Genomic DNA, 19,324 nt, shown 5'->3' on the forward strand with positions numbered 1-19,324 from the left:
GGCACGCGAGGGTCAACCGTGTCAGGAGAGGGGCGGGGGCCCGAGGCCAGGCCCCTGTAAAGGAGCCATTGCGACCAAACCCGCCTCAAAGAGCCGTTTGTTTTCCCGGCTCGCGCTGGCAGGCGGGTCTCCTCCACTCGGCAGACACGACCCCGGATGGACGCCCCCGGCGCTGGCCTTCCTGGCCGGGAGAGAAGCGAGGCGGGGAAGCCCCCGTGAGCACGATTTCCGGGCCGCCCCGGCCAGCAGGGAAGCTGGGAGCGGGGAACACGGGCCAGGCAGCCTCGACGGCCGAGAGGACGGGGAGCCGGGCCGTGGGCGCGGGCGGCCAGCTTCTCAGACCTGCGTGGGGACCGGGGCGCTGCGGGGGGCACAGCCGCTGGCCCCGCAGACACCTTCCGGGACAGTCGCCCCGCTGCCTGCCAGGCCCCTGCTCTCTCGCCGTGGCGCTGGCGGACGTCAGAGACGGACAGCGCCGCGTGGGGACGCCTGCGAACAAGGGCCGCTCTTCCCGACCCCGACCCGCTCTGCTGCGAAACGGAAGAACGAGACGCACAACGCGCTCCACGTCCCTCAGGACACGACCAGAGCTTTAATACAACGGTGCCAGCGCGTGCCGCTCCAACACGGCCGCCTGCAAACCCTCAGTTCCGGCCACCCTGCGCCCCAAGCTGCGTTCCAGCCGGATGGGAACCCCTGGGACTGGTCGGCTTCCCCGCCAGGTGGCCCTCGTGGGCCAGCAGCCACTCCTTCGTGGCCAGGCCTCCGGAGTAGTTGCCCACGGCTCCGCTGCTGCAGATCACGCGATGGCACGGGATGAGGATGGGCACCTGGAAAACAGGAAGCCGCCGTCAGTCTGGGCTCCGGGCCCACGGGGCCTCCGGGGTCACAAGCAAGGCCCCTGACCACAACTCACCTAGCAGGGGCTCGGCCACATGCAGGCCGCCCACTGGCTGTCTTGGCCCTACACACCCCTTGGTATCTGAGGGCCTCAGGGGGCCAAAGGGTTCCACAATGCTCCAAGCCAAACATCCAGCATAGTCCAGAGAACCCCCTTACAGCAGGACCCGGGAGGAGAAAAATGCCGCTGGTAAGAAATCAATCGTGTACGCTTACCAAGTTCAAAATTACATTTCCAAGTTACAGGATGGTATGCAAAATCGCAAATATCTCGAGAAGCGACAGGAACCTTCTGGGAAGGCGGTACTCACAGAGGCATTGGCAAACTATCAGCCACTATGGTCTTTCTTTATTTCGTAAACACAGCTTCATGGGAACATAGCCGTACTGTCTGTGGCTGCTTCTGAAAGCCTAAACTATTTACCATCAGGCTCCTTATAGGAAAGGTTTGCTGACCTTGCTTCACGCCACGCAGGGCCCTGGAAGCGTCTGTCTGCACTCACCAGCCTGGGATGTTTGGGAAGGTGGAGAAGCTCTAGTCTTCATGTGTTCTCACCTGAGCGGCCACTGCAGCTGCCACCCTGCCCCTGGACACCACCCACTCCCACGGTCCCTCAGGACTCCAGACCAAGGGCCACAGTGGCCCTCACCCCTCGGCCAGCCTCAAATAGCCTCTCACCTCTGGAGACAAACTGCCTTAGTGAACAGAATGGCTTCACTAAAAGCGAGGTAGGTCATCTTATGATGAAAACCAACCCAAACACAGTCCTACAGAGAGAAGCCAAACTATGGTTAAGAGGACCCACTGCTGGGGCTCCTGGGTGGCTCAGTGGGTTAAAGCCTCTGCCTTCGGCTCAGGGTCCTGGGATTGAGCCCCGCGTCGGGCTCTCTGCTCAGCGGGGAGCCTGCTTCCTCCTCTCTCTCAGCCTGCCTCTCTGCCTACTTGTGATCTCTGTCTGTCACATAAATAAAATCTTAAAAAAAAAAAAAAAAGAGCACCCACTGCCGGGACCAGGGGCAGCCGGGTGTCACTGAGACGCACCAGGAGAGGTGCAGGGGGGCTCGGTGCGCCGCGGGCTTCTGCCAACCCCGCCCGTCCGACCTATGGGCAGCTCAGCTCACTGCTGTCCCAGTCCCAGGGGAAGGGCAGGCCGGCCCGCAGCCCCAGAGGAGGAGGGCCCGAACCGCAGGCAGGTTTCCCTAGTGGACACTGAATGCCCCAAAGATGGACCTCCCCCATGCCCAGCACGCTCTTCTGCCTTGCCTAGAGCCGCTGCAGCGCAGAACTGTGGGCGTCTGATTCCTCACATCCTAGACTGGACGCCGGGGCCTGTAGGCGCTGGACACGAGGGAGCTCATGGTCACACGGGGAGACACTATTCCCACAGCCACACGCGGGCCAACAATCTCGCCGAACACATTCCTGGTAGCCAGTCCTACCAGGGGAGGAGACCTCTGCTCCCTCCAGAGGTCGGAGGCTCATTTTCAGCAGCTGTCGTCAGGGGAATGCCTTGGTCCTCCCACTACGGCCTGGGCTACGTGGACGGGAGCTCCGAGGACACCCAGTGGCAGACCCACTCGGAGTCTGTCCTCAGGACGGAGTCCACTGTGGAGCGCGGGCACAGCGAGCCTTACCCTTGCTTTTGATTTCCACGTGGCAGGACACCCTCCGCCACGAGGGACAGGCCTGGCCTTGCTCGCCCCCATCCTTCACCCCTGCCCGAGGGGAGGAGGACTCACTGACGGGCCACCGTGGAGGAAGGGACGAGAATGCCCAGCTCGGCCGCCCGTGAGGTCCCGCAGGGAGGCCCCGTCTGCCCCACGGCACAGGCGCGGTCAGCAGAGCTGGCCCTGCCGGGGCTGGTACAGCACAGGGGGTCCGATTCCAGAGGAATTCTTGGGAGGCCCCCGTGGCCATACCCCTGCCCCCAGCCTTTACCCTACTAAAGCTGACACCCTGATATCCTCTGTCCATTTCTTAGCTGGCCCAGAGCACAGGCGGGAAGGAGGTGCGGAGCGGACGGAGTCGGACTCGGGTTGCGGAGTTCCCTCCGTGGGCAGCACACAGCACGGCAGGGACAGCCACGCCCGGGCCCCCACATGCAAGGGCACACGCAGTGTTCCCACTGCAGGGGCTCCGGCAGATGGATGGTCATTTTGCTTAAAGATCCCAGCAAGCAGTTACTCGGAATCTGAGGGACTTCCAGGAGGCCCGGGTCAGTCAGTCCTATTTCCTAAGTGGCTCCATCCTGACTGGGGCGAAGGGGCACAGGTGGTCAGTCCCCGAAGGCCCAGTACGTGCTCAGGGATGGTTCTCGTCATCGTGCAGAGCACAGAGCACAGTGGCGGCCTGACAAGGACAGGATGGCAAGTGAGGGCAGCTACAGCAACCGGCTCAGCGCTGGAGACCGAGCTGGGGCAGAAGGAAGCGCACAGCTGCTCCGCAGACCCCGCCCTGGAAGGGACACAGGAGGTGCCAGGGACCATGCAGCGCCAGCCCCTGTCCTGCCCTCAGGGGTCACGCTCATATGGCCGTGCCCGCAGGGTCCCAGAGATTCCTTCGACGGAGTCCGCAGCTCAGCAGAGAGGAGATCCACACCTCCTGCCCCCAACCTCCACCTCCAAAGACCTGAGCTGGACAAAGCCATGAGCCATCAGTCAGGTGTGTTTCTAGAAGAGCGGCTAAGCACACGTACGTGGTATCCGGTTGTCCTGGGGCCATGCGTATGTCTCAGCTTGCCACACCCTGCCTGGAGTGCGCCCTTGGTGGGTGCTGAGCTGTGCCCGACCCTGGGCAGATGGCATGGTCCCCAGTCTCGTCCCAGATGCAGCACTCAACAGGGCCACGGGGAGTGCGTGCTCTGTGCCCAGCGCAGACCACCACGTGTCCCTGACAAGCCCCAGGCCATGCGTGGTCAGCCTAGGCTCACATGACATCGCTGGCCCAGCTCACATGGCACCTCTGAGGCAAAGATGCGTTTCCAGCTCAGCCAAGGCAGGACTGGCGCCCATACTTCTTGCCACGACACCAGCTGCTCGAGGGGGAGTGCTGAGCATGGCCTTGGGTGCTGGTCAGCCCCACAGGTCATCTGGCTTTGGTGGTGAGAACCTGACTCCTCCCATATCACACTGGTCCTGGTTCTGCCTGGAAGTGTGGGTTGCCATGGGAACGCACGCAGTCCCAGGGTGGTCTCAGAAGGAGCAGCGGGGTTGGGGGTTGGGGGAGACCTGGCTTCCTCTTGCGCCGCTTCTCTGATGGAGAGCAGCACCACTGCCCCGTCCCGCACGCACTTGCCATTCCCACTGTAACTGGCCATTGTCAGAACGCAATACTGATTCCGATCGAGGGTCTTGATCCAATACGATAGTCACGTTAATAACTGCTGTGAGGGCATAATCAGATGACACACAACTGAAGCTCTGACTGAGAGAGAGAGAGAGATTTAGTCCAAGCTGGGCTCACAAGCATTTAGGCACCAATTCAATTTTCCTACCTAACAGGAGACTTCACGAGTGAGCTTTGATTTTCTTGCCCTGCTCCCCGAGCTGTGGAATTACAAGAGACGGACTGGGAAGTCTCCGGCCCTATGCGTCATGTGGACAATAGCGCAGTGGTCGTGGGATGGCGACGCTGACCTCCCCGGCCAGGCTTTAACTGTGCCTGCAGCGACGGGCATGGGGACTCACCGAAGACACGAAGACGCACTGCTTTCTCTCCTAGACACGGGAGCACTGCTTCTGTTTGTGTTAATTTTAGTGGCAGATTCAGACTATTAAAATAACGAAAGCTGCCAAAATTTATTGGAGCCCTAAGGACATTTCAAAGGATCCGTGCCCTCTTACGGTCTCTCCTTTAAAGCCCCGTGCTGCATAAAATGTAATTTTTATCAATAACCAAGCAGCTCATAATATCACAGCCGCATCGAAATCCTCATGCTGTGAAATCTAATTCATCCAATACGTGAACCCATCCCTTACATGGACCCTTTCTCAAAAGCTATAAAACTTCCAAACCCATAGATTTGTCTCCAACAAAAATAACACGAAGGGGCCTTTCAATCAATAATGGAATCCCTCTGATTCTAGTGCTGGCTGAATATTTTTTCCAACTTCGCCTTTGTTCTCGTGGTAGTAGCCCACAAGGGAAAGAGCTTGTTTTCACTCGCGGCCTCATCAATACCTAAATCCTGGTGAGCAAGTGACACGGAGAAGCTGTAATCAATAGCTCCCTGTGCGTTTTTTCTTCTGGTCAAACAGTTCAGCCCGCTGACAGCCCTGACACTTAGAACATGAGGCTAAATCTTCATCAACGGCCATCTGGGTGACTGGCAGAACAAGACTCGGGGGGTCATTAACGCTCGTGGCGATCTGTGAGTAAACTAACTCGTCAGGAATGCGTTTGTTTGGAAGAAAGTGGGGAAACGCTCTGTGCGACGCATCGATTGCCTTTGAACTGCATTTAGCAACTTCTGAGGATGAGGGAAGGGTGCTACTGTGGGGCGCCCAAGGCGTCTTCCGTCTGCTCCACCAGCTCGTGGACCCTGCTACGCGGGGGGTGAGTGCACTCACCTTCTGGAAGCGGCCACACCGGCTCACCTGGGCTGGCGAGTCTTTGGTGGAAAACCTGGAAAAATCGCGTGTGGGGACAGGAGCAGCCCCCGCACGGTTCCAGCCATCCCTCCCGCTAGTAGGGAAGGGGACCGCACGCCACGGCAAAGCTGTCATGTGAACCGGCACGTGCTCCTGTTCATGGCGCCACCTGAGGAATGAACGCACGACGAGCTTCACGGTGCCCCGCGACATTCCAAACCCGTCTTTCACTCTCCTTGAAATGCACAATTGCTCTATTCAGCCCGAACAGATGATCTATGAGCGCATCTCCACGATGCTGTCGGTGCCGCAGCTGCCGCGTGGGCTGTGCGGCCTGGCCCCCCACTGCCAGTGCCAGGGAAAGGGGGCGCCCACATGTGATGGCCACGTCGGTTGTGGTCCAGGCCCTGCTCAGGGCTCCCTTCCCCCAGGTTCCTCAGTCGCCTCTTGGAGGCTCTGTGATCCCTTCCAAGGAGGTGTTAGGTCAAGTTTAAGGTTCCCCAGGAGGCTGAGCCGAAACTCCCCTCGCAGGAACAGCTTCGGCAGCCCCGTGCTGTGACGGTGGCACCGCTCCGGTCCTGCAGCTGCCCGCACCTCTGCCACCAGCTCAGGCCAAGGGGCCCAGCGTGAGCCGTGGGTAGTGCCCAGCCACAGTGGGTCCCACGGACGGGCCCCCGAGGGCTCGCCTCCAGCCCGGTTGCTGTCGGCATGGGAGGGTGCTGAGAAGTGGGGCCAGGAGCCTGCCTGGTTCTCCCACCCGGTGTCCTCATGGCCCTTCTGCTCTTGGGCACGAGACTGGGAAGTCAATACGCAGACTTTAGGGACATTAGAGTTTTAAGCCTTGTGAGATCCAATTTTATAAATTTCTGTGACTGGGGCCCTATCTGAACAGAGACGTTCATAGAGATTAATAGCAGGAGGAGAGAGGCCTTTTGGTTGCAGAACGATAAATGTTTCTAAAGATCGCCGCAAGCGTGATCGTTGAGCACTGACGGCATCTCTGTGGCCGAGTGAGACGCCGCTGTCAGCACCCGAGGCAGGTGAGGGTCCCCTGCTGTCTGTGTGTCCGCCGGCAGCACGTGTTTGCAGAGCACCGGACAGGAGGTGTGCCCCTGCGGGAGGCATCAGCACACAGCACCTGCGGTGCACGGTGGGAACCGAATCGCCCCTCCATGGCTGAGAAGAGTGTCCCCCCTCCACAAAGGGCGCGAGGAGTAGAGCCTTGGCCTGAAGGAGGCACAAAGATCTGGGACAGAGGGAGAACGTCCATGGGACACAGCGACTACGGGCCACGGAAGGGCAGGCGCAAACCCGTTAGCTTCTAGCACCCGTCTCGCCAGGTGCGACAGGGAGCCGTGTCCTGCAGCGTCCCAACTGCTGATCTGTCCCGGGCCGAGTCCCACTGCTCAGCACCTGGTGGAGACAGTGGCCTTCCCAAGGAACAAAGTGGTTCAGACTTTATCAGGAAACGTAAAAAAATTCACGCTGGAACGCGAAGCAGAATCACCTCGTGCGTATGGTAAAGCTGAGCCCGTGGTGTGTGGAGGGGACGACTCAGGACATGTGGGCCACACCGCACCAGAAACAGGACTGCTGGAACAGAGCACCGATGGCTCATGATCCACCGTCATGGAGGACCCGGGTCGCGGCAAGGCGCGGGCATGACCGGTGGTCCACGTTCCACGTCGCTCCCGACCGTCCGGGATGTCTCTACGTGGCAGAGAATTCTCCAGACTAGACACGCAAGACGGTGCGATCCACTGCGAACCTGCCGGTTGCTTCTTAGAAAAAAGAAGGCAGTCTCATAAACGCCACCTCTCAGAGAGCCGGGGCTCTGCCCTCGGGCAACAGGGACCCAGCGGCAAGAGCAGTGAGCCAGGTGTGCCAATGCCTGCCCCTCCCAGGGGACCAGTGACAAAGATAATGCTGGAAATACACTGCAAAGCTACAGCAAGTTTCAAAAAAGTGAGGTCTCTCTGATCTAGTAATTTCCTATCCCAGGATGTGACGGTCCTACTTTCCTCCCCTGATAGGACGGGCTGTTTCCAACCCATCAGACCCTCTCCCACGGCTCCAGGGGGAAGCCAGCACGGAGGCGCCAGCAGGCCGTGGCCCAGTACTGGAGGGGCTACCAAGAACAGAAATATTCCCGGTCTCACTCGGCTGTGTGGGGTCCCCCAAGGACCTGGCTGCTTTGGGATGGGGGCACCACGGCCTCACAAGGACCTGCTTTCTGAGCCGGCACAGCCTGTGGTCCAGGTGCAGGCGTGGGGACGACGGGCACGCGGCCACCCACACCGGCCCGTCCTCTGGTGAGCAAGGCTTTGCCTGCAGTGAACCTCCCTTTCTGCAAAGTCTGACCACAGATGCACAGGAGGGACAAGGACACAAAGGGGCTTGGGGAAGGAGCCACCCCCTGCGGAAGACACGCCCAAATGCCGTGAATCAGCCCCGTCCCCCAGGTGCACACTCTGGTGTCAGATCTCCAGCCTCCCTATGCATGCGGGATCCCAGAATACGTCTCCTTCTAGGACGATGCTGCATACGGGCAGCCTGTCTGCTTGGTTTCTGGCTGTAGGCCTGGCCCCTGAAAGAGTGCTGGGCACGTGCGAGGCAGCCCGTGTACCCAGTTACTGGAAGAACGAATGTCATTGGCCACTTTCTCCAGGGCCTGTCCGCCTCGGTACTGCCTCTGACGATGAGCTGCTGTGGTTCCCACATGCATGGGGGGGGCTTTTGTGCGAACGCTTCCTGATCCCCTCACCAAAGATGGGGACCAGCGGCACAGACCTACGAGAGCCATCCCTGCCTCTCAGGGGAGCGCCCACCATGAGTGCTTCCTCTCCTCCCGGCCGAGCGTGGCTCGGGCTGCCCGGAGCACACGCCTACCTCTGCGGCCCGCACCCCCGCGCGCAGCGCCCAGGCCCCCCGACCGACCGCGGCCACACTGACGTCCACACAGACCCCAACTTACAGGGTTGCTCCTCATGGCTCCGCCCACTGCCCGCGCGGCTTTGGGGTTGCCTGCCAGGGCCGCTAGCTGCTGGTACGAAACGGTGTCTCCGAACTTGACGGCCTCCTGCAGCTTCCACAACACCTGGGCGGTGAATGAATCTGAAAGGCAGAACACAGAATGACGCCCTGGGGACAAACGGCCCCCAGGCTCTGACGCAAAGAGCTGCCAGTCCTGCAACAGAAGACACAGGCACACCCACAGCCACAGGAGTGCGACCCTCAGGTAAAACACGGCCTTCACGCACGCTCCCTTCAGCCCGGCCCTGGCACGGTGCGGGCTGGCCCCTCTGCGGCGGCCCGCGGCTGTGCACCCCGCACCTGCAGCGTCCTTCCGCCTCCCCGGGCTCCGCGCGGGACCGCGCCCTGCCCTCTCTTCCAGGACCCGCGTGCGTCAGTGCGTGAGCAGCTCAGTTACTGAGCCCCGAGCCCTGCCTGCCTACGCACTGCAGAACCTTCGACACCGCCGGTGAATTCCCCGCTTCAGCTGGGACGCAGAGAGAAAGAAGCCATGGGTCGGGCTGTGATTTCATGCTAGCCGTCCACATCCGGCAGCGGACAGGCTCAGAATGCCAAACACGGCGGTCCACGGGCCGGCGGCGACCTTGGCTATAGGCATCTGTAATGAACAGGGCCGCAAAAATGACTGGATTCCCATTTTAATGGACGAAGCACGTCAAGTGCATTTGCTCCTCCTCCCACAGCAGGAACGAACAGGTGAGCGCGTGAGGACACTGTCTCCCTCCACCTCCAGGCTTTGGAGCGGTTTCCCAGGCATGCGAAGGAGGCTGGTCTGAATCGATACCTATTGTCTTTCCGAAGGGAACACGCGGCTCGGGAGCACTGGACACGGAGCCGCGTCCCCCACGGCAAGGGCACCGAGCCCTTGGGGCGGGAGTTCCTGATGGCAACAGCAAAGGGAAGGCTCCCGCGGGCAGCACCGTGTTCCGAGTGTGTCCACAATAGCACTAATTACACTCGGTGCCAAGCTGGCCAAGTGCGATTTGGTTCTTAAAGAAAACACACCCTTACATGCGTGTTAAATAATAAAAATCACTTCTTAACTGAAGGGAATGATAATCACTTCACTGGAAAAAAAAATCTGTTTAGTCTTTATTATAACATTAAGCAAATTAAACATCAGCATAATCCAGGTGATACTAGAACAGGGTCATCAAAGAAATTAACTTTGTTGTTCATTAATTTACATGGATTAGTCGAGGGCAGAAAGATAGCAAATGTGCTCCAGTTTTTTATGATATAATTTCAAACTGTACACCATTTGTGGCAGGAGGGTGACTTTGGGGTTAATCAGACTGATTTGTCCTTTTAATTGCTTTCTATTCAAAGAAAATTCATTAGATAATGTTCTCTTCAAAATTCATGAATCAATTTAACTGAAGAAACCACATTAACAGCTTTGGGTTCATTAGCACACGCGTTGTGTTACTGGTTGATTGCTCGGAGGGTTTCCTTAGGCAAACACACTCTGTTTATCGTGATTTCCTCAGAACCGGTTCTGAAATCACAGTGTTGATCAGCGTCATTGTTGCTGCTGTTACCCTCACTCAAAAACAAACAGACAAAAACACAAAAAAAGGAAAAAGAGGAAGAAAACCAGAGAAGGCAGGCTGCCAGGTGGTAATCTGGGGAGGGAGCGACTTCGGGGGGCCTTGGTCTGAGGAAAGCAGCCCGGAGAGCAGCGCAGGCCGCAGAGGCCCCGTGTCCGGCCTTCCTGGGAGAGCGCCAAGGCGTCCGTGGTGGTCTTCTGTGGTGCCGCCGGGATTTCCAGGAGAAGAGCCTGGAACGGTACCAGACCTGGAGGACGAGGGTGAGCCCTGTGTGCATGTGTGTGGGCGTGAGCTTGCCCGGGGCACAGACGCTCCTGGGCCAGCCCCGACCAGAGCACAGCGGTCAGGCCACGCCACCCAGCCCCTCCCTTCCAGACATGACCGTGTCCCATCCTCAAACAAGCGTTATGTCTGCACCGGGCACAGAGTCTTTCAAACATCTGTAGCTTCGCTGTCAGTCTTCCGTGGGAAATAATCTCTCAGCTTGCACATACCGGGCAACGTACTAGGAAAAATAGCTCGAAGAGCACAATACTTAGCAATCCAGCGCACCGCCTCGTGAACGTATCTGAAAACTCCATTTCACCCTGCAGGGAGCAAATGCGCTAATTAGTCGGAGCAGCTCTCGCGACCGGGCCTTTAACCCTCACCCGGGCAAAGTCAGAGCACGAAACTGCTGTCCTTTCTGGGGGGCTGGCACCTCCGGTTGTTAAATATCCTTCTACAATGGAGAAACACCTGCTCATGAAAATCAACATACACGGATGCAGAAAATAGATCTTCTGGAGGTCGAGGTGTCCACGTAAGTCCTGAGCGCTGGACCATCATTTCAGGCGGCCCAGAGGGCAGCCATGAGACGAAGATGCTTCTCTCTCCCATCTCCGGCCCTCCCCAGGGAGCAGGCGTGACCCAGAGCCGTGCGGAGCGGCCTCGGCCGGCCACTTCACCTTCTTCCCGCCCCTGTCCTTTCTCCTGCCTCTCCTGGCCTCCAAGGACGGCCAGCCAGGCCGTGTTCTGCGGTGGGACCAGGGTCAGCCCTGCTGGAGGCCAAATGGCTGCTTAGCTCTCCCTTTACGTAAGGACATAGCCACTGTCGTCTCCGTGTGGGTGGCCACTGACCCCTGCCACCACGAACACCCGACCCGACCAAGACTGCTTTCTCTCTCCTCTCCAGGTGGACTGTAGGTCATCAGCCTCCCAGGGGCCGACGAGGTGGTTTTCCAACCCTGGCCACGGAGGACGTCATCCTGTGCCATGGACACCAGGGTTTTTCGCAAGCTCTTCTCACACGCCACGTGGGAGTCGCGATCAGGGAGTGTTCAGTGGCGCACCCAGACCGACGCGCGGGGTGAGGCTCTGGTTAGGGAGCCTCGGCGGATGCCAGCAACACATGGCTGATGGGAGGAACTGACCAGGGGCCAGTGTCTTCCTCCCCTGGACCTCTGCCTCCTCCCGTGACACACACTGTCACGACAGCTCCCTGCCAGGCAGGGCCCCGCATGACCCCGCACGGCACCGCACGGCACCGCACGACATGACACCGCACAACACGACACCGCACAACATCCGCCAACCTCAGAACAGCTGGTCCACGGCAAGGCGGCGCCCGGAGACCGGTTCTCTTTAAAACCAAGGCTGAGACTCAGCCCCTCTTCTCCAGTGAGGGAGAGCCCCATGCTTTTGAGTTCTTGGGGGCAGAATCATTCTTTCAAGGTGACCTTTGCTGCAGGGTGCGGTTTCCAGGACAGGGCTGTCTTTCAGCCACCCAGGCCTCGGGGGGCTCTTGGCCACAAGGTAGCAGCTTATGCAGGTACATGTGCACGGGTGCCGCAGTAAGGCTGGGCGCCCTGGGCCCTGCCAGCGGAGCGTCGCAGCAGCTATCCGGGGGCTGGGCAAGGATGTGTCTGCCACGTCCCCGTGCACAGAGAGCAGAGCCCAAGCTCCTGCAGGAGTCCCTTGCCGTGGCCTCCAATGGCCTGGTATCCCGGCACAAACTGTGACTATATGACAGGTTTTCAAGTTTCCAAGGGCTTTTACCTTCCAGGGTGTGCCCAAACTGGCACCCTGGAGCCCCAGATAACCTGGGGTGTGAAGCCAGTTCTCTGACCCCGGATATCTAGAGGAGAGTTGGTTTTTTTTTTTTTTTAAAGCTTTTATTTATTTATTAAACAGACAGATCACAAGTAGGCAGAATCAGGCAGAGAGAGAGGAGAAAGCCCCTGGTTCGGGGCTCGGTCCCAGGACCCTGGGATTATGACCTGAGCCACAGGCAGAGGCTTTAACCCACCCAGACGCCCCAGAGGAGTGTTTTGATACGAAGCATCCTGAAGTGCGAACAGGGCTGACGTGACCTGATGCCGCCTGATGGCTCGCGCAGCCAGGACCGAAGGTCCAGGAGTGAGCCCGGGAGGAAGCACGGGAGGATGAGAGGGAACGGGGGGGGGGGGGGGCGCCGCACCCAGTTTTCTACGGGCTGCCTTTCCAGAACCTGGGCAGAACGCAGACGGTTGTGGAAGGTAAAGAGGCACAGGCAGCCGGGTTCGGAGGACAGGAATCTGCGGAAACACTGAGCAGTGCTGAGCGTACCGCCTCACCCGCGTCCTCCGCAGCCCCGACCCACTGCGGCCTGAACCCCAAAGGAGCTGCCGGGGCACACAGAGGATCCGGGAGCGCTTACCCACCCCCAGGAGGGAGGACGGCGTCCCGATGCTCAGGGTGGAGGAACCCCTCGCTTTCTGGTGTTATCTCTGAACTCTGGAACCACAGCTCCCAGGCAACCCCGAGGCTTATGTTCCTCTCTGCTGGGAGGAGCTGGGGCCCCACAGGTGGGCAGACCCCGCTGCTCGACTCTGTCTCCACCGCGCCCGGTGCCCTGTGGAGGTACAATCCCAGGAAGCGTGTGGCAGAGTGGGGTAGGTAAGGTCAAATCACCAGGGGGCACCAAACGGGACTTCCGGGACACCATGGAGAGAGAGGAGACGGGGCGCACACCGGGGAGCTGCGTGTCAATCCCCGGCCTCGGCACTGACCTGCACACGGGCGGATCTGACCCTCAATCAGAGACCCGGAGCACTGAGGAAAGGATCCAGGCTGGCCCGACGGGCTCCGCGGCTGGCCAGCTTGAAAAGGATGCGGCCACTCCCTGTGGAATCCTGGTCGGACCCCAGGAGCCGAAGCCGTCCAGAGCCCCCTCGGCGAGAGAAGTGCTGCTGCACACGGGACTCCCCCGAGACGCAGACCCCGAGAGCCAGAGTGAGCCCGACCCAATCCAAAACGACTTCCCGAACAGAGCAAGCAAAGAGTCAGAAAACCTCAGCTCATCTTGGGAAAGATAATCAACAGACATCAAGGCTGAGAGGACCCAGTGGCTGGAACCGACTGACGACATCTTCTCCCTGGCGTTTTGAGGATTAACTGACAAAATTTTAAGAGACTGAAGCAACTTTAAAGGATCTGTAGTAAAAATGCTGCAAGAAGGGAAAATACCCTTGAAACATATGAGAAGATGCAAAGTTTCAAAAACAAATCGCAAAGAGGCAGATGCCAGAGGAGGAGTCCATGAACTAAGTCAACAGAACTTATCCGATCTGAAAAACAGAGAAAACCATGTTAAAAGCAAACAACGAAAACTCAGGAAGTGCCCCAAGGACACACAGGACAAAGCCAAAGGTCGAACAGTCATGGTATTGGAGTTCCAGAAGAAAAGGAAAAAGGATAAGGTGTACAAAACAATGTGAACCAATCATAGCCAGAATTTCTCCAATCTGGCAAAAGATTTATTACAAGGACAGGTGTAAGAAGCCTAGTAAACCACAGACAGGACACACCCAGAGGAATCTATTCCCAGACATATGATGAAGCTGGTGAAACCTAAACGTAGAAAAAAAAAATCTCAAAAACCACCAGAGAAAAAGGATGTGTTATTTATAGAGGAACTTGGGTTTGAGTGACTACAGAATTCTCAGCAGCAGCAAAGAGGTCAGAAGGAGGTGAGCTACCAATTTTGAAGTGATGAAACTCAAATTCTATATTCAGTTTAGAAATAAACAAAACCACGGGACATCTGGGTGGCTCAGTGGGTTAAGACTCTGCCTTCGGCTCAGGTCATGATCTCAGGGTCCTGGGATCGAGCCCCGCATCGGGCTCTCTGCTCAGTGGGGAGCCTGCTTCCCTCTGCCTCTCTGCCTACTTGTGATCTCTCTCAAATAAATAAATAAAATCTTAAAAAACAAAAAACCAAAACTAAACCAAACTCTTCACAGGACGCCTGGGTGATTGAAAGGAGAATTTGACCAACTCACAATCATACTTGAAGACTTCACTTCTCTTTTAATAACTAACAGATAGTTGACAGAAAATGAAGGATACAGAAATGAAAAACACTATCAACCAACTGGTTTCAGTTGACATTTACAAAACACTGTCCCCAATAACAACAGAACATATACTCTTTTCAAATGCACACAAAAAACTGACCAAGATAGACCATATTCTGGGTCATAAAACAAACTTTAACAAATTCGAAATAATTGAATTCATTCAAGTCATATTTTCTGATCATAATGGACTTAGACTGGATATCAAGAACAAAAACAAAGGAGATTTGGAAACCTCCAAATGTTTGGAGAGAAAATAAGGCACTATTATTTATTTATTTATTTTTAAAGATTTATTTCTGATTTGAGGGAAAAAGAGTATGTGCATCTTCAGGGGGAGGGGCAGAGAGAATCCCACGCAGATGCCCTGCTGAGCCTGGAGCCAGACATGGGGCTCCATCCACGACCCTTAGAGCACAACCCTGAGATCACGACCTTGAGACCACAACCCTGAGATCACGACCTTGAGATCACGACCTGACACCACGACCCTGAGACCACAACCCTGAGATCATGACCTTGAGATCACGACCTGAGACCACGACCCTGAGACCACAACCCTGAGACCATGAGCTGAGATCATGACCTGAGACCATGACCCTGAGACCACGAGCCTGAGATCACGACCCCGAGACCACGACCCGAAATCGCGACCCTGAGACCGCAACCCGAGATCATGACCCTGAGATCACGACCGGAGCCAAAATCAAGGGTCAGATGTTTAAGCAACTGTGCCACCCAGGCACCCCGCAAATAAGGCACTTTCAAATAACCCATGGGTCACAGGAGGTCTTAAGGGATATTAAAAAAAAAAAAACGAAATGAAACAAAACGATACACCAAACTGAATGACACTGAGAATGCAGCATAGAAGCAACACTTAGAGGGAAATACACAGCATTAAATGCATGTTTTACTTTTTATTCTTTTAAAGATTTACTTATCTGAGGGAGAGGGAGAGCACGTGTTTGCACACAAGCTGCAGCAGGACGTAGGGCTCCATCCCAGGACCCCGCAATCATGACTGGAACCAAAGCCAAGAATCGGATGCCTAACCGACTGCGCCACCCAAGCATCCCTTATGCATGTATTAGAGAAGGGTCTCAGATGAATAATCTAAGCTTCCAATTTAAACAAGAAAGAGCAAAAAACACCCCAAAGCTACAAACACCCAAGGAAGGAAATAAAGGTAATAATAGAAAATGATGAAATTGAAATAAGAAAAATCAGAGTAAAATACATGAAACCAAAACTGGCTTCTTTGATAAGTTCAATACAATTGATAAACCTTTAGCAAGAGTGATATAAAAAGAGAAGAAACAAGTTATCAACATCAGACCTAAAAGAGGGGATGTCAGCCTGACGTCACAGACACTAACTGGAGAATGAAGTATTCTTACAATAACTCTATGCACAATATTCAACAACACAGATAAAACAGACCACAATGTGTCAAAAACTGCAAACGGCCAAATCACATCCAAGATGATGTAGATAACTGGAACAGGCCCTTAAGTATCAAAGAGCCTGAACGTGGAGTTTAAAATCTTCTGAGATCACTAGGGCCAGATAATTTCACCACTAAATTCTATCAAACACTTAAAGAAGAAATACATCAACTCAGGATAATCTTCTACAGAAAACAGAAGAGAAGGGAATACTTTCTAAGGCATTTCATGAAAGCGGAAAACCTGAAAACTAGAAAAAGTCAAAATCCAGAAAAGTATAGATTAATATTATTCATTAACATAGATGTAAAATTTCTCAACAAAGTACTGGCAAATCAAACTCCGCAATATATAAAAAAATGGGACTGCAAAATTAAGTGGAGTTTGAGAAACGTAAAGCTGATTCAATACTTGAAAAATGAACCTATATATAATGCTGCAGTAATCAAACAGGGCGCCGTAACGAAGGAGGAGATACATACATGAATGGGACAGAACAGACAGATCCACCCAATGCAGAAACAAAAGCAATTCAGTGAAAAGATGACAGTATGGCCAACAAATGGTTCTGGAACAACTGGACAGCCAAATGCGAAGAAGAATCTAGATACAGGCCAGACATCTATCACAAAAACTAAAAATGGATCACAGACTTAAATCTAAAAGGCAAAACTATAAAACCTCCAGAAGGTAACACAGTAGAAAAATCTAGGTAATTATGGGTTTAGGGGAAAGTTTTTATAGACACAATACGATCCATGAAAGAAAAATAGTTGGACCTTATTAAAATTATTTTCTGGTCTGTGAAAAGTGCTGTTAAGACTGTGAGAAGAAAAGCCACAGGCTGCAAGAACATATTTGCAAAACACCTATCTGATAAAGGACTTGTAACCAAGCTATACAAAGAATTCTTAAGAACTCAACAGTAAGAAACTAAATAAACCCAATTAGAAAATGGCAAAAGGATAGCTCATCAAAGATAGATGGATACATTTAAGCATATGAAGAGATTTTTAAAAATTATTGGTCATCAGAAAATACAAATTAAAACAATGAAATAGGGGCACCTGGGTGGCTCAGTGGGTTAAAGCCTTTGCCTTAGGCTCAGGTCAAGCTCTCAGGGTCCTGGGATCAAGCCCCGCATTGGGCTCTCCGCTCAGCAGGGAGCCTGCTTCCCTCTCTCTGCCTGCCTCTCTGCCTACTTGTGATCTCTGTCAAATAAATTAATAAATCTTTAAAAAAACAATGAAATAGAATTATACACTTATTATAATGGCTACACATACCAACCCCAATTTTGACAGTAATGATTGCTGATGAGAACGTGAAATGACAGGGATACTCATTCACTTCTGATGAAAATGCAAAATGATACAGCTACTTCAGAGAAAATTCAGCAGTTTCTTACAAAACTAAACGTAAGTTTACTAAATGAACCAGTAACTGCAGTCCTGAATATCTGCTCAACTTATCTGAAAACCCATGACCACACAAAAACTGGTGTACAAGTGTTTATGGCAGCCTTATTCATTTATTGGTAAAAACTGGAAGCAACTAAGATATCCTTCAAGAGATAAATGGGTAAACTATGGAGCATTCATACAACAGACTACTATTCAGTCACACAGAGAGAGAGCCCCCAAATGACACGGAGTTATCTTAATGTATATTGCTAAGTGAAGGAAACAAGTCTGAGAAAGCTCATACTGTATGACTATGTGGCATTTTGGAAAAGGAAAAGCAACAGACACAGAAAAGCCTTATAGGCAATATATGCAAATTAACAACATACAAAGAAGCATTTAGAAGACTGGAGGATCCCCGGAATGAACGCAGACTGTGACAAGAGAATCTGAGTGTATTACAACTTGTGAACATAAGAACAACCCCACTAAAGTTGGTGGGAGGGAACGTGGTGACCCCCGTATGTCCGGAAAGGAGTAGACGGAAGACAGAAAGAATTTCATACACCCACTCGACCTGATAAAGCTGTTTCCCATTTCATATACCACTCCACCTGGTAAAGCTGTTTCCCACGGGGGCATGAGGTTCTCGTACTTCTCTGCAGTATACTGCACTTGAATGATTAACTAACTGGCTGGTGGAAGGTGGGAGGCAGTTTTACTCTCATTTTTTTTTTCTGAAAATCTAAAATTGCTCTAGAAATGTAGTATATTAAAAATGAACTAATATGATCCACAATATTAACAACCTAATGAAGAAAAACAATTTTATCAATTGAAGCAAAAATAAAATATTAACAAAATTCAACATCTGTTCATGATGAAAGTGCTCAGGAATGTCCTCAACCTGAAAAAGGTACTGACAAAAACAAAAAAACAAACAAAAAAAATGAAAACCAAAACCAAAAGCTAGTATTACATTTTCTAGTGAAAAACTGAATGCTTTCCCCTCAAGATTAAGAAAGAAACAAGGATGCCCCCTACTGTTCAACATCATAGTGGAAGTTTTAGCCACTGCAATAAAGCAAGAAAAATAAATAAAAGTCAAACATTTTGGAAAAAAGAAAATGGTCCCTATTTATAGACAACATGATTATTTATGGCAAAATACTCAGGAATCTACCAAAAAAAAAATCATAGAATGAGTTTAGCTAGGTCACTAGATACAAACTCAACACACCAAAATCATAGCTCTAGGTTACTGATGATAGCTACAACCAAAAATACTCAGATGTGAATCTAAAATAATACATAAGACGCTTATGCTGAAAATAACATTCTGTTAAATCAAGAATACCTAAATAATTTGAGAGAAATACCATGTTCATGGATAGAAAATCTCAATATAAAAGTTTCAGTTCTCCACACACTGACCTATGAAATTATTTCCATGCCAGTCAAAATCCCAGGGGGATTTAATGCAGATATTATAGATAAACAGATTCTAAAACTTACACGGAGAGGCAAAGGAAATTGAATACTCAAAATACTTTCGAAAAGAAAAAAAAAAGTTGGAGAAATCACACTAGCAGGTTTTAAAGACTTACTATGCTGTAATCAAAATACTGTGAAATTTGTAAAGGGATAAACACATATATGGACCTAAAGAGATTTCCAAGGGACCCATATGAATATGTCCAAATGGTTTCTGACCAAGGTACAAAAGCATTTCAGTGAAAAAAGGATATTCTCAAAAAGTGCTATTGGAAAACTGGATATCCACATGCAACACACTGAATCCTGATAGAAACCTTATACATTATAAAAATTAATTCAAAACAGATTTTACCTCTAAATGTAAAACTTTATAGAAGAAAATCTTTGTGGAATTAGGCAAAAAGTTCCTACACATGTCAACAATAGCACAACCCATAAATTAGAAAGATAGATTGGACTTCATCAAAATGAAACTAAAACAACACTGGCCTGTGCAAGTCAGTGTTAGCAGACTGTAAGGCAAGATA

General features: G+C 52.9%; 1 protein-coding gene across 1 annotated transcript in view; it reads right to left on the reverse strand.

Moving 5' to 3' along the window:
- Positions 1 to 563: 563 nt before the first annotated feature.
- The window catches only part of MGMT (O-6-methylguanine-DNA methyltransferase), a 277,054-nt gene continuing 258,293 nt past the window's right edge, over positions 564 to 19,324 (reverse strand). The window contains exons 4-5 of the mRNA XM_059172828.1: positions 8,465 to 8,604; positions 564 to 830 (exon numbers count right to left, since the gene is read on the reverse strand). Of these exons, the coding sequence (XP_059028811.1) occupies positions 645 to 830; positions 8,465 to 8,604 (326 nt within the window). The 3' untranslated portion in view covers positions 564 to 644. The remainder of the gene's footprint in view (positions 831 to 8,464; positions 8,605 to 19,324) is intronic.

The sequence above is a fragment of the Mustela lutreola genome, chromosome 4 (genome assembly GCF_030435805.1).
Source record: "Mustela lutreola isolate mMusLut2 chromosome 4, mMusLut2.pri, whole genome shotgun sequence".
NCBI lineage: Eukaryota > Metazoa > Chordata > Mammalia > Carnivora > Mustelidae > Mustela > Mustela lutreola.